Source organism: Pollicipes pollicipes, unplaced genomic scaffold (assembly GCF_011947565.3).
Source record: "Pollicipes pollicipes isolate AB1234 unplaced genomic scaffold, Ppol_2.1 Scaffold_4295;HRSCAF=5057_pilon_pilon_pilon, whole genome shotgun sequence".
Lineage (NCBI taxonomy): Eukaryota > Metazoa > Arthropoda > Thecostraca > Pollicipedomorpha > Pollicipedidae > Pollicipes > Pollicipes pollicipes.
This window is the reverse complement of record NW_023596461.1, coordinates 36,308,289-36,321,452: the sequence shown is the minus strand read 5'-3', so window position 1 is coordinate 36,321,452 and position 13,164 is coordinate 36,308,289. Positions and strand designations below refer to the sequence as shown.

General features: G+C 53.6%; 1 protein-coding gene across 5 annotated transcripts in view; it reads left to right on the top strand.

The window, feature by feature from the left end:
• Window positions 1–3,768: 3,768 nt before the first annotated feature.
• Window positions 3,769–13,164, top strand: part of LOC119096619 (leucine-rich repeat flightless-interacting protein 2) — a 41,326-nt gene continuing 31,930 nt past the window's right edge. The window contains exons 1-2 of one of the 5 annotated variants that reach the window (XM_037219520.1): window positions 3,769–3,943; window positions 7,031–7,177. In XM_037219520.1, coding sequence (XP_037075415.1) covers window positions 7,070–7,177 — 108 coding nt within the window. In that variant the 5' untranslated portion in view covers window positions 3,769–3,943; window positions 7,031–7,069. Of the gene's footprint in view, window positions 3,950–7,030; window positions 7,178–10,621; window positions 10,913–13,164 lie in introns of those variants that run through there. The other 4 variants (XM_037219518.1, XM_037219517.1, XM_037219519.1 and 1 more) reach the window with 4 other exon arrangements.

Sequence of the window (13,164 nt, the reverse complement as noted above, 5' to 3'; positions counted from 1 at the left end):
CATTGAAGTCCGTGAGTGGGAAGCTGATCAAGGCCATTTCAAATCACCAACATTGTCCACCAGAAATCATCAAATGGTTGAGTATACTGTGCAAGGGTCCGGTAGCCAGAGTTTTGTACAGGGGACATCTAACAGGGCCAAGTCGTCCAATTCGCAGACAAGGTGATCCTTAAAATTGTTATTTATTTGTGGTTGATTGTTGAACCTTGCTTGTTCAGAGCAGCCATATGATAAGCAGTGTAAAAATAGGAATGTTAAGGACAGAAATATCAATGTAGAGAAATAACAAAAACAGAAATAGGTAATGTGTGTGTAGTTGCATTTGTCAAAGGTGTGTGTAATGTGCCACAAGTGAAACAAAGCCTGAAAAAAGCATGAGATGTGATGAAATGTGGTCTTTATAACCACTGGTATTTCTTTAAGTGGAAAAGACTTCTCTAAGCAACACAATTTCTTCCTTGCGCAGCACTAATTGAGAGCCGATTCATGACCGGGATATCTGGAAATCGTGCTCTCGAATACCAGATATGAGGGACTCGCATCTCAAATTGTGGACATTGATCGCCGGATGGCTAATAGAATGACCGAATTTTAACGACGTCATTATGGGGTCATAGATGCCTGGGTAACAATGAAATAATCTCCCCCAAAAACTCTGAGCATCTTCATGGGCGTGTAGCTCAGAAACTAGAGGGATTTAAGTGTTAGGAAAGGTGGGGCAATAAAATGCACCGAATGATCTTCAAGATGTTTTTTTTTTAGTTCAAAAGCTCATACAAATGTGAAACAATTCCTTTAAAATAATGCATTGCCGTCATCGCGGTTTTACGACGCAATCGGCTGCTGAAATCTTATGGCAACACCTGATTTTCACTCTGGCATGTAGAGCGGGTAACGCGGAGAATCGAACCCCGTCCTCTCGTTTCCCACACTCGCCGTGGGTACCACACACCCTAACCACTACCCTATTGCCACTCTTAAAACAATGTATGGTGTACCCAATGGATAGATATATTGGGTGATGAAAACTGCATGCCACTCTCTCTCACCGTTTGGCCTGTAAAAATGATAAAGTCGGACCATTCAAACGCGATTCATGGTAAAACCATTCGTCAGATAGGAGTCTGTTTCAGACAGTTGTCTGTAGCATCACATGTCGCATATTTTGGGACAAAAAAACACACCCAATTTCTCGAAAATGAGAGGAAAAACTTGAAAAGGGGTTTGACGCTCACTCATTTATAAAAAGGAGGATTTGTCTTGAAAATATAACTGCAGATTCAGAATGAATGTTGCAGAGTGAACCAGGAACAATGTTCAAAACACGTGCGTAACTTATTTCACAAGTTTACAATTTGGTCAATGTTCTTATGCCGGTATCAGAAGCATTTGCAACTCTTACCACCTATACCCAAAAATTGGTGAAAATTTGTACCGCAAATCTCTTTGTTCCAAAAAATGCCTCGTGCATCCTCAATGCTTCTTTATAGGTGGCACATGTCTCTGTCAAAAATGACTATTTATGATAGCTTCCATAGACCCCTAAGGGCAAGGATAACTTAATCACATTTGAGTAGCTCGTGTATCTTCTAGCTAAGTTAGTTCATTAGGTTACGGATGGCTGCTGAATTTTCCTTGTTAATCGTAATATGTCTGACGACTTCTATCTTTCATTTTGAAGACTCCCCCACTTAAGCGTATTAAGAATGTCTGAAACACAAAAAAAAGATTTCCGATGAGGTTTAGCAAAATCCACTTATTTGCTACTTATAACTTGCTACTAAATTCACTGATTTCAAAACACCAACAAAAATATTACGACTCCTCTCGACGCTACCCATCATATATTTTTCCGCGACAAAACCCGTTGAGTATTGTTCTGCTGGGTCGTTAATATCATATGTATTTAGCGATTTCGCATCCCCAAACTTTTTGCAGTGACCTAACCTAGAATTTTGGGCATTAAGGTATTCACAAAGAGAGTTATTGAACGTCCCAAAAGCACGCAGGCCTAACTTACAGAAAATATTATTCAAATAGAAATCTAACATAGCTCTTTCAAAAAGTGTGATCTAATCTGTTAAAGCTAGACCAAGACTGTTGACCATTTGCACTCGGAATTGATGGAAACAGGACCTCTGTAAATCAGATGGACATAATTCAACCGAAAGTGACTTAAAATGACCTCTGAAATCGAAGACCAATCTACCGCAAGGATTTTCCGAGCGAGAATTAAATTGCCGCCGTAAGTGACAAAATCATCGCATTTTTTGGCTCTCAAAATTTGACACTGCCACTCCTGCTTAACCCAAAATGAGCTCACAGTTAGCTATGGCGGTTATTCTAAAACGGATAAATATATAATCCAGATCGCTCATCCATATGCAGTGTGGAAAGAGGTTTCATTTCTTGTGCTATCTACCTCTGAAAAAGGAAATCGGTTAAGTTAAGTTAAGCCCATTGGTTAAGCAGCAGTCACTATCTCAAAGTCGTTTCAAAATCGAGCGAGGCCATCAGACCCCCGTTTTTGGATGATGACCAGCCATGTTACGTGCATAAAATTGCGTGACATGACATTGCACGGTCGGCAGTCTTATAACTTAGGCCTGATGTCACACGAGGAATATCGTTGTTAATTGATCCATTACATTCATTATGAATAGCTGAAAGGTCATGCACGTATATTTTTATGCGCTATCGGGCTGCGTTTGCTTTATGACGGAGCAAATCTCATCCAGCACTTCCTAGGCAACGATGGAGCAAACCAGCGATACCCCTTGGATCACGAAAGTAACAGCTGTCGGGTCCAGCTCTGGAAAATGAGTAGGCCCTAGTGTCCAATGGTTTGACTGTTCCCGTTAGATTGAGCCGCGCGATATAGAATTCAGGCGGTGCCTGGACAGGTCCGGGTCGTGAGCCCCGGCCGAGGAGCTTGGGGCACCTTATAAGCTCTTTGCGCTTCTATAGCCGACTGCTCCTCAAATACATTTTAGCCAGCAAGGTGGGAAATACGCCCGTACTCGCTCTGGTAGAACGTCACAGGCTACAACAAGGCGACCATTTTGTCCCGTGGGGTGATCTGCCGAACCGAAGCTGAATCCAAATGCCAACTGGGGCTCAGAAGTTCCATGGATTTGCTGGGGTAGGTACCCCGGAGGGCGTAAGTTGTGATACACAACATAAACTGGTAACCAGGCAGTGCCGCTTTGAGGCCATCTGGTGCTTCTTAAGTCATAGATGACTCCTTACGCCAAGCGCTCCCCTGGCGTAAGACACCGCGGCGTTTGTCCTCGAACAGCGTCCTTCCAGGGTCCTATTTTACCGCCTCGGTTCTTGGAATGTCTTCGAAATTAGGCATAGGTGTAAATTTTCATAGACATTCATTCATATTTTCTTTGGAGTTACGAGTAATTCCACACACCAAATGTGCTGTAATACATGCGATCTCTCATGTCCGCTATGATGCGTGCGGCCGTCCCAGCGTTAAAGGTGTATCCCCGATGACGTTACATAATAATTCTTCCTGAGAAGTGCGTTGTAGGAATGGTTTCACCTGGTATATAGCGCCTTGGTTTGATCTGCTTTTGGGGGGGGGGGGGGCAGTGGAAAGCCTCTTTTCTTCCTTGATGGCCTAAAGCCATCTCCGAGGGGAGAATGATTACTTCCAGGTTCGACAACTGAACAAATATCAAGTTCTCCTTGTGTTTTCTTCTTTTTTATGTTGCCTTTGGAAGAAATTATAAATGCTCTTGAGTTCTGAGGAAATGAAAAGGGTTTAGCCGCACCTCTGCTCGCCGCGATATCGCGCTGAGTGCGCCGGGTTGAGTGTGTGTCAGGATTGATGGAGGTGGAGGGGTGTGCTCGTGGGGTGGCTGCGCGCTTGTTGTGAGGCAGATTAGACCACGGTAGGAATTGGAGTCCCCTGAGGTCGTCAAGAGGGAAGGTAAAGGTGCGAAATATTTCGCCTCAATTGCTAGTATCGGAGGTGTGGCGGGACGCCTACTATCATGATGGTAAAATATGCTTGCTCTGAATTCTTCGGATGGGTGGCGTTACATTCAGTGAACAAACTAGGCCAGACTCTTGCAACACACTCGTCATCCAGGTAGTATCATGCCTGATCATTGGGTGAGTCTTGCCCCAGGTGGTTTGTCAGGCAGGGTAATTACTGAAGCCTTTGCTTGTACTTTATAGAGCTTAGGTTTGGCTGTTCAGTGCAGGGATTGCTCTGGCTAATGCCAGCTAAAATCCTATGCCTCAGGCATGTATTTTGCCTAAGTATGTTCTTCTTTCTGGTGGATGAATGTTTTCTTATCTGGGTCCTATGCTAAAGAGGATCTTCCTCAATATGCTGCCTGCTGGGAGGTATCTGTTTACCAAAGATAACAATACATTATCTGCTCAATTTGTGCCACTGGGACCATTACGCATCCACTTTCCACATCCTGACATCTCACACTGTATTATTGTAGGGGTTGCAGAAAATATATTTGGCAAAGTCCAAATGTCTTGATTATCAACACTGAGTGCATCATGATGAAATTAGCCGAAAAACTAGGTCAGCCATACATAATCCCACATCCTACCACCTTTACCAGTACTGACTTGATATCTTCATCCAGCCAGCTAGTTTATTATAGTGGTACTCTTGGCCTATTCTTCATATGGGCTAGCAAGACCTTTTGATGTGGCAGGTTGTGCTTGGAGCAGCTAATATCATAGTTTAGATTACTAACTTAGGATGTCAGTGCTTGAGTGATTTTTGTGTCAAATAGTACTGCAGTGTATTTTGGCACACTGCATAATAGAAGCACAGAACATGCTTTTTCTTATCTTGCATGTACCTTATGTTTTTTAATCCTATTTTTCACATAATCTTGTGCAATGCTGGCAACCATGCTATTGAATATCAAGTTTGTTTATAATGTATATAAGCGCTTACTTGATACCTTTATTCTATGAATAGGCAATAAGACCTGATATCTTGGAGGTTCATTATTCTGAGTTTGAGTTTTGATAATGCTAAAGATGGGAGATTTAGGACTTCTTCATGGGCTTGTATCTAGACAGTGCAAGCCTATTTTGTGCTTGCTCCAATTTTTGTGCCCTTACTGAAATTGTTCAATCCTAAGTCACCAGATATTTGGGGAATTCTTATTTAGATTTCAGAGCATGCAATAACTTGTAGTTGAAAAGATACATGGTTCACCCATTGTATGAAAGATTAAATAAATGGGTAGGACTGATCACTAAAAATGTTAGGAATTGTATAGAACAACTTCCATGTAGCAGTGGTCAGTGTCTATGAACACATTCTGACCCCTTGGTTGGGTTGCCATTCCCAGCTTTATGTCTGAACCCTTGTATTTTCTTATTTTTTATCTTCAGACTTTTTGGTGTGCTTCTAGTTATTTACACTGTGGAGCCTAGCTGATTTATTAGACATAAACAAACATTGTGATAGATTCCTGTTTCATTATTGTATCAGTAGCTTTCACAGGAAAAACTGAAGCTTTTCATTGCTTCCTGTTATGCCATGATGCTTTCTTTGCCTTGATTGCAACTTGGCAAAATTATTTTCCACAATTATATTATGTCTTTAAGTTTTTGATCACCACATGGCCCATGGAATGACAGGATTTTGATGACATTATTTTGTCACTATGGATGTTTGGATGGCTTTGAAATAGTCTTAACAAGTGTACATCTTCATGGGCATGCAGCTTAGAAACTAGAGGGGCTTATGTCTTCAAATGGCAGTGCTGCAAACTGCAGTAAATGATTTTCATGATGACTATTTCAGTTCAGAACCCCATACAAATGTGGAAGGCTTCCTTTAAGGATGCAACTTCGGGGGCAGGATTTTTTTTGCTGTAGTTAAAAATGATGACATGCACAGTAAGGTAATGAATGTTGCCAGATCTGGATATCCAGTTAACACCTGATAAAGGATTATAGTACAAGAGGTTGATACAATTTTGTGAATGTTGGCCACACAACAGGTTTTTAAACATTTGTTTAAAAGGGTTGTCATGAGTGGCTTTGGGTTTAGAGAGCCTGCAAAGCATAGCTTGTTGACTGAACTCTGAATGGACCATCCACATTGTGCCACCCAGTCAGTTTCTGCCCTTTTGCCAGGCAGTAATGTAAATGGTTTTATGTGCCACACAATGTTGTGGCACGGTGACCTGGGATCTGAGTTGACCCTTATTGGTCAGTTGCCAGCCAGCCTTTCCCTTTCAGCCATGCTGCATAGCACACCTGCTTCTGAGACTGGGACAACAATTATTTTGCTAGTGAATGACAGGTGATGTCGTGAGCAATTTCTGTCAGCTGATTGTAACCATTTGAGACTAGCTGTCAGAAACTGCTTTAGTAGCCTAGCCAAATTTTAGGCACAACCATTTCGCTGTGATTATTTGAACCACCAGACTTGACATGAAACAAATCTGAAACAATTGTGTAGGTTGCTGTTTCATATTTGAATACATCATCAGCTCATTCTGTCAGCATGCAGAAATCTTAAAACACAGGCATAATCCAAGCAATCTAGATGTGGCCTATCAAGTTAGCCACAAATTGGCTGATGAATGTTTGGAAATTACAGCATGTGTGTAAATGTAACTACTGCTTCTGAAGTTCTGAACTTCGTAATGACACAGTAGTGTATGATCAATGGCACACTAAAAAACACTACTAGAACAGGGTGTTAATAATATAATATAATGCCATGATGAAGCTGCTTTCCATCAGTTGCCAGATTTGGCCCTTGAAAGTTTCACTCATCACAAACTGTTACTGAGGTGTTGCTACCATGTTAGTGGCAATCCTGTGGGGCTGGACCTCACTGGTTGCCAAACACAGCTGTAGTGACCTTCATCGCTCATTCCCATCCTATTCTGCCGTGATAACCAGTCAGCTGAGTCATTCTGTGCATGCTCTTTTTGCTCTGGTTTGTGCTTTGTAGCTGAACTAGCCATGTCTGCATGTGCCAGACAGCCTGACGTGAGCACCCCATCTGCCATCTCAGGGGAGCCTGTGGAACGTCGCCGACCTGACCGGACCTGGCATGCCGATGCTGGAGATGGACGCCAGCATGGCCAGCGTGGGCAGCCGGAAGCGGGCTGGCAAGCACTACACGGTGGAGGACGAGGCGCTGGACAGGATAGCCAAGGAGGTGAGTGGGTGGCCGCTGTACCGCCCCAGCCCGCCTGCGCATTGTCGCATGCGCGCGACCGAAGGACCGCCCTGGCCCGCCGGCACATGGCCGTGCGCGCGCGACCGAAGGACCGCCCTGGTCCGCCGGCACATGGCCGTGCGCGCGCGACCGAAGGACCGCCCTGGTCCGCCGGCACATGGCCGTGCGCACGCGACCGAAGGACCGCCCTGGTCCGCCGGCACATGGCCGTGCGCGCGCGACCGAAGGACCGCCCTGGTCCGCCGGCACATGGCCGTGCACGCGCGACCGAAGGACCGCCCTGGTCCGCCGGCACATGGCATGCGCGCGCGCGCGACCGAAGCCGACCGTCGCCGGCAGCGTGCACCGGTCCAACGAGCGAGCCGTTCTCAAGGTTCAGTTGAATAATGTGGAGAATGGGTTGACTGGTGGTTTTGCATCATCGCGGATCGCTGTTTCAGAAGACTGGTACAATGGATTCCTTTCTGAAGACTGCTTTGTTTCCACTCAGTTATATATATATATATATATATATATATATATATATATATATATATATATATATAATATGTACCCGATCGTCTGAACTTCAGTGTTCTCTGATAGCTGGCTTCCTGTTACGTACAGGTGTAATGCATCGTTTAGCAACTTGCGTCATGGTATTAAACGCCTACCAACAATGGCTCAGATGCGCCAGAAAGCGCATCATTTAGTCAGCACGGGCGTTTTTGTGTCGTGGTCATCACACTTCTGTTGTGGCGGTGATAGGCATGCATTCCTTCGCGCAATACTGCGGTGTTGAGCTCCCAGCAGAGCGCGTTCCATACGGAACCTTCCAATACAGTTAACTCCATGGCTCATGCTGGCCTTCAATGGATCGTGCAACGTTCTTTATGTTGCATGGTTTGTAATTACATCTAGCAAACGGAGTTTCCATTTGTTCTTAAATTCATCGTTGCAATGTGATTTCGCCACGCTCGTCGCTCTAGGCCCCAGGCTCTAGGTCGCCGCTAACTTCAGTGGTGGTGCACGTTTTGTACACAACCCACATTCCCACAGTTACATGACGCTGGCTTAGCCTTCTTCATTCAGTGAGTCTTCCACAGCATGGTGTGACTACGGGGGAATACCCCTATTGAAGCAAAATCTTGGCGAACTGCCAGCGATCGCTGGAAATTCTCAACTCTGAAGCGCACCTTCGCGCGGACCTGCCGGCTGGCGTGAGAACCCTGAAACGCAAAGAAGCATGCATGGACGGCGTCCCATGCGACGTGCGTACTTATAGGTCGTATAATATTTAAATGCACCGAGGTCTGACATGGTGTTAAAGTATTCTCGAGCGGTGTCTGGCTAGTGGGTAGCATATTACACCCATTGCAATATGCCCAATGCACCCATACAGGTTGAGGTGTGTCAGAATGGCTGTGATCCGGTCTTGCGCGGCTGGGTCCCGCCTGGTCCGGGCCGTGGTCCGGGCTGTGGAAAAGGTCGCGCGTCTCGGCGGCGCGGTGCCGTGTACGGCGGCGATGTCCTGTGGCAGCCGGTCGGGACATTGCAGCCTGACCAGGTGGATAGCGCTCCTCAGTGACGCGAATGGCGGGCTGGCCTAGCCCTGTCGACCGGCGCCCGGTCACGGTGGTGGCCTGATAACCGCTGATACGACCCGATCAGACTGCGAACGTGACCGTGACCCTGATCCCGACCCTGACCCTGACCCTGACCCTGACCCCATCCCTGCCCCTGCCCCTGTCCCTGCCCCTGCCCGTTCCCGCTCTGACCCCGTCCCACGCTGGACGCCGGACGGTCCGGTGGCCGCAGACCGCACAGTCGGGCAACGCCGCCCTCTCAACGGCTGGGTTATTATCTGGTGGCAATGTGCGGCCGGTTACGGACAAACAGGGCTCGGAGCCGGTCAGACTGCCGATTAGATTACCGGGAGGCGACGCGGGCCGGGCCAGTGAGCCCGTCTGACCTCGCGGACAGGCCCACCAGGTGCGCCGCGGGCCAGCCGGACCGGGTCGGGCCGGGTCCTGTGGCCTCCACAGTGAGTGGGCAGTGCGCGCTCACAACGCGGCCCTGTGCGGCGAGCTGACTCAGGCGGAACCGAGCCTGCGCCGGCTCAGATGAACCTCCCATCACTAGCACACGCGGCCCGGGTCGCTGATTACCATCTGATATCCGGACTGAAAGTAAAGCATTTCATGGGGCTATAGCATACTGACCGAGATCGAAATGACGGGCTCTGCATCTTTCCGTTGGGTTCCTGAATACCAGACGTGATCGTACGTTTGCTTTGCGATTTGTCGCCGCGGGCTGTCCGGCGGTCGGCCGTTGGCAGGACGGCCGCCGCTCCCGGCCGCCCGGTGCCGCGGGCGCGTCTTCACGCGAGTCAGCGAACTGAACGAGACTAGTGCGACGCGGCGCGGCCTTCGGCGGCGATTGACGGGTTCGCTGCGGGCAAGGCTACGTCGCGCCGCCACCGCCGCGGTGCAGCGGTTCGGCCGGCCGAGACCCGTGAGCCAAGTTGACCCTGGAGTTTGGCGGCGCGTCGTCGTGGGGTTCCGCCTCGACTTACCTGTCGTTAGGGCGCTGTCCACTGGCCAGCCGTCGGACGGCCGGGCGAGGTTATGACGTCACGGCCGACCAGGTGACGTCGGTCCAGGAGCGGCGCCGCGGCTGTCTCGCCGACGTCGACGCTGCACTGACGGCCCTCTCCAGGCCAGGTATCGGCTTCCCGCTCTTGGCAGCGCGGCCGCTTCCTCCCGGCTGTTTTTGTAGCGGGGATTCAGCCGAGTGGGGCGTCGCGCCATCTCTGGCGCTGGTGCCTCACGGCCCTCGCCCGCCCGGCTCCCGCCGGCACGGCTAACCAGACGCACGTGCGGCACGTGCTGCGTGTTGACGGCCGGCGCGTCGCGGAGCCAGCTGATGCGGGACGGAAGCCGGACTCGTCCTGGCACCAGCTGCGGCCCACCGCCCGCCGGCACCGACGACCTAGCGCTGCACTGAGTGCTGGAACCCGGCGTCAAAGGATGCGGCCCGCCGGGTATTTCGGGATGGCCGGAAACAATGCCGCCGGCCAGGCGGCTGAGGCGCAGTGCAGGCGGGACCGACGTCGAGCTGCGTCGAGCCTTGGAACGGTCCAGCAGCCGGCCCGCCGGCCACGGACGGCGTCGCCCCGCGAGTGTCCAAAAATACGCGGCAGGCGGCTGGTGGGGCGGCTGGAAGCCGGCGCAGTGCCACAGCGGCCGTGTCGCGTGCGGCTCCGGACGCAGCGCAGCCGCTGCCATGGTGGGCCGCACGCCCGCCCTCTCCGAGCCGCCAGCCGAGCAACCGGCTGAGCGCCCCGAGCCGCGTGCGCCGCTGGCGTACGGCGCCATGGAGCGCATGGCGCCCATGCTGTACGTGCGCAGCTACCGGACACTGCGGCGGCGCATCGCTGAAAAGACGGCGCGTCCGGCGACGCCGGCGGGCCGCGAGCTGGCGCGGCCCAGCTACACGCCGCACCAGCGCGCCGAGGTGCGGCGTGTGTACACGCGCTCGCTGAGCCGGCCGCTGGCTGGTTCGGCCCCGCGGCTGGGCGGCAGTCGCGGCGTCACGCCCAGCTCCGGGTCGCCGCGCACGCGTGAGCTAACGCCCAGCACACCGGAGCGCCAGCTGCGCCGGCCGCGCAGTCCGGCGCGCCTGTTGCCGCTCTGGACGCCCGCCGACATCACCATCAGGGACGACCCGCTGGACGTGAGTACCACGACTCAGGGACGATCCGCTGGACACGAGTGCCCGGCGCCGCTCGGCACCGGGCTTCGGACATCGTCGCCAGGCCGGTGGCGAGAGGCGCCGCCCCTACAACCGGGCGCGCGCGTCTCGCCATGCGCGGCACGGCCACGACGCCGCCGTACATGGCGCGCGCGGCGCCCCGACCGCCGGCTGCCGATCAGCTGCCGGCGGGGCCGAGCTGCGGCCGGTACGGTCCGGTCCGGCCCGGTCCTGGCAACTGTCGGCAGGCGGCGGTCAGGCCGATGGACGCTCCCGACGGCCGGCCCTTACAGGCTCTGTAGTCTGTCCGTCGCCATCACCCGGCTCGAGACACGAAGTAGCACTTGTTGGCTGAATGCGTACATGCAGGGTTTATAGTCAGAATGCGGCGACTTGATTAGAGCGGGTGTTCTGTGGCTGGCGCACATTCAACTCGCGACTGGCTACCGGTCAGGAGCTTCCATTGCGTAGCGGTTATCATCTGACTTGCACGCTTGTCCGAGCATGCTGAGAGCTCGCTCTTTGGCTGAGACTGCCCGCGGGCCATCCACGTTGAGAGATGCTCAGAGTTCAGCCGAGCTGTTTTGCCCAGCCGTCACGCCCGAGTGCGCATACCCGGTAGTCGGGCGCCGTGCGGCGCGTTCGGCCACGGTGACACCCCGGCGGCGTGTCTTGCCGTCTTCCAGTACCGGGTCGTCACGTGATCCGCTCGGTGCCGAACGCTCTCCCGGCCTCTCGGGATGCCTCCCAAGCCGAGCGCTGCAGTCAACTCGTGAGGCTGCGGCGGCGGCGGCAGCTTGGCCATCGCCGCTGTTGGGAGGGTGGCGGTCCGGGTCGCCGTCCGGGTATGGCCTGCCGCTCCCTGCTGGCCGGCCGGCAAAAACGGTGACGGCGGCATCCGCTCCCGGATGCGGCGCGGCGCCTCTCGGCGGTCGTTGTGTCGCCGCCGGGCCACGCGCCGGCCCGTCACGCACCTCATGTCGGCCGGCTGCCCCCACCCCGGTGACCCGGCGCCCTCGGGCGGGAGCAGACCGCACATCAGCGGTGGCGTTGCTGCTCTCTCGAGCGCAGTGCCGCACCAGAGCTCCCGCTGTGAGCCCGCCAGCCCTGGCTCAGCTCGCTGACACACGGCCCCAACGCATGGCCGGCACGGACCGACCTGGCCCTGCGCTCTTTCAGTGCTGCTGCGTGTCAGTGCTGCCCTGGCCGTCTACTGCATGGGCGGCCGTGACCTGCCGGCCTCGGCGCTTGCTGGCCTTCCCTGACCCCGCTGAACCGTGGGCCGGTGCCTCCGCGAGGTCGAGGTCGGGCCGTCCACCGATGACGGCGTCCTGCGCCGCGGCTGGTGCTGCCCGCTCTGCGGGAGTCCGGCCAATAGTGCCAGGAACATACCGGGGTGAAGGGTTGTGAGTCCCAAGCCGAGGGCAGACCTCTCCCACATGCCGCGTGGGATGAGAGAGCCGAGAGCGCCGGGCCGTCGCCAGCGATGACTCAACAGCCGCCCCCGTCCGTAGTCCCGGGCGGCGGCGCGGCCGGCGCGGTGCCGCCGCCCGGGTCAGCTGACACGCGGCTGCCGGCTGGAGGGCGGCCAACGCCGCCGCCGCCGCCGCCTCCGCCGCTGACCGGACTGCTGATGAGCTGCCGCTCCGCACCGACACCGGTGCGGTGGGGCGGTGCCGGCGCTGTCCAGAGACGGCCGACGACAGTACGGCTGCCGTGCGGACAGTGTCGGCCGCCGGCGTGGCGACCGACCCCGCCTGGGTCGGGGGCGGTCCCGGGTGACGCCCCCGGACCGCGCCAGCCGACGGGAGCCAGGCCGCGGCGCGCCCGGCGCCGGGCCGCGCGGCTGGGCTGGCGTGCGGCCGAGCCGGTGCGCGCGGCACGTCGGGCCGGCCGGGACGCGACCGGCGGCTCCGGACCGGCGGCACCGGCCGACCGGCGCCGCAACCGAGCCGCCAGCCCGCTTCCGTCTCGTTGTCAGCGGCTGACCGTCTTCGCGCTGGGACGTGGCAGTCGACCCAGAATACGGAATACGGAATACGGAATACAGAATGCAGAATACAAAATACAAATGCAAAATGCCGAATACGGAATACAGAATACAGAATACAGAACACTGAATGCAGAATACAGAATACAGAATATTCCGTGAACGGGGGCTTGCCTGGTCGTCGCCGATGCCTAAATTGACAGCATCTAATGGCTTGAGGCCGATGAAGTCACGTCTCAGAATT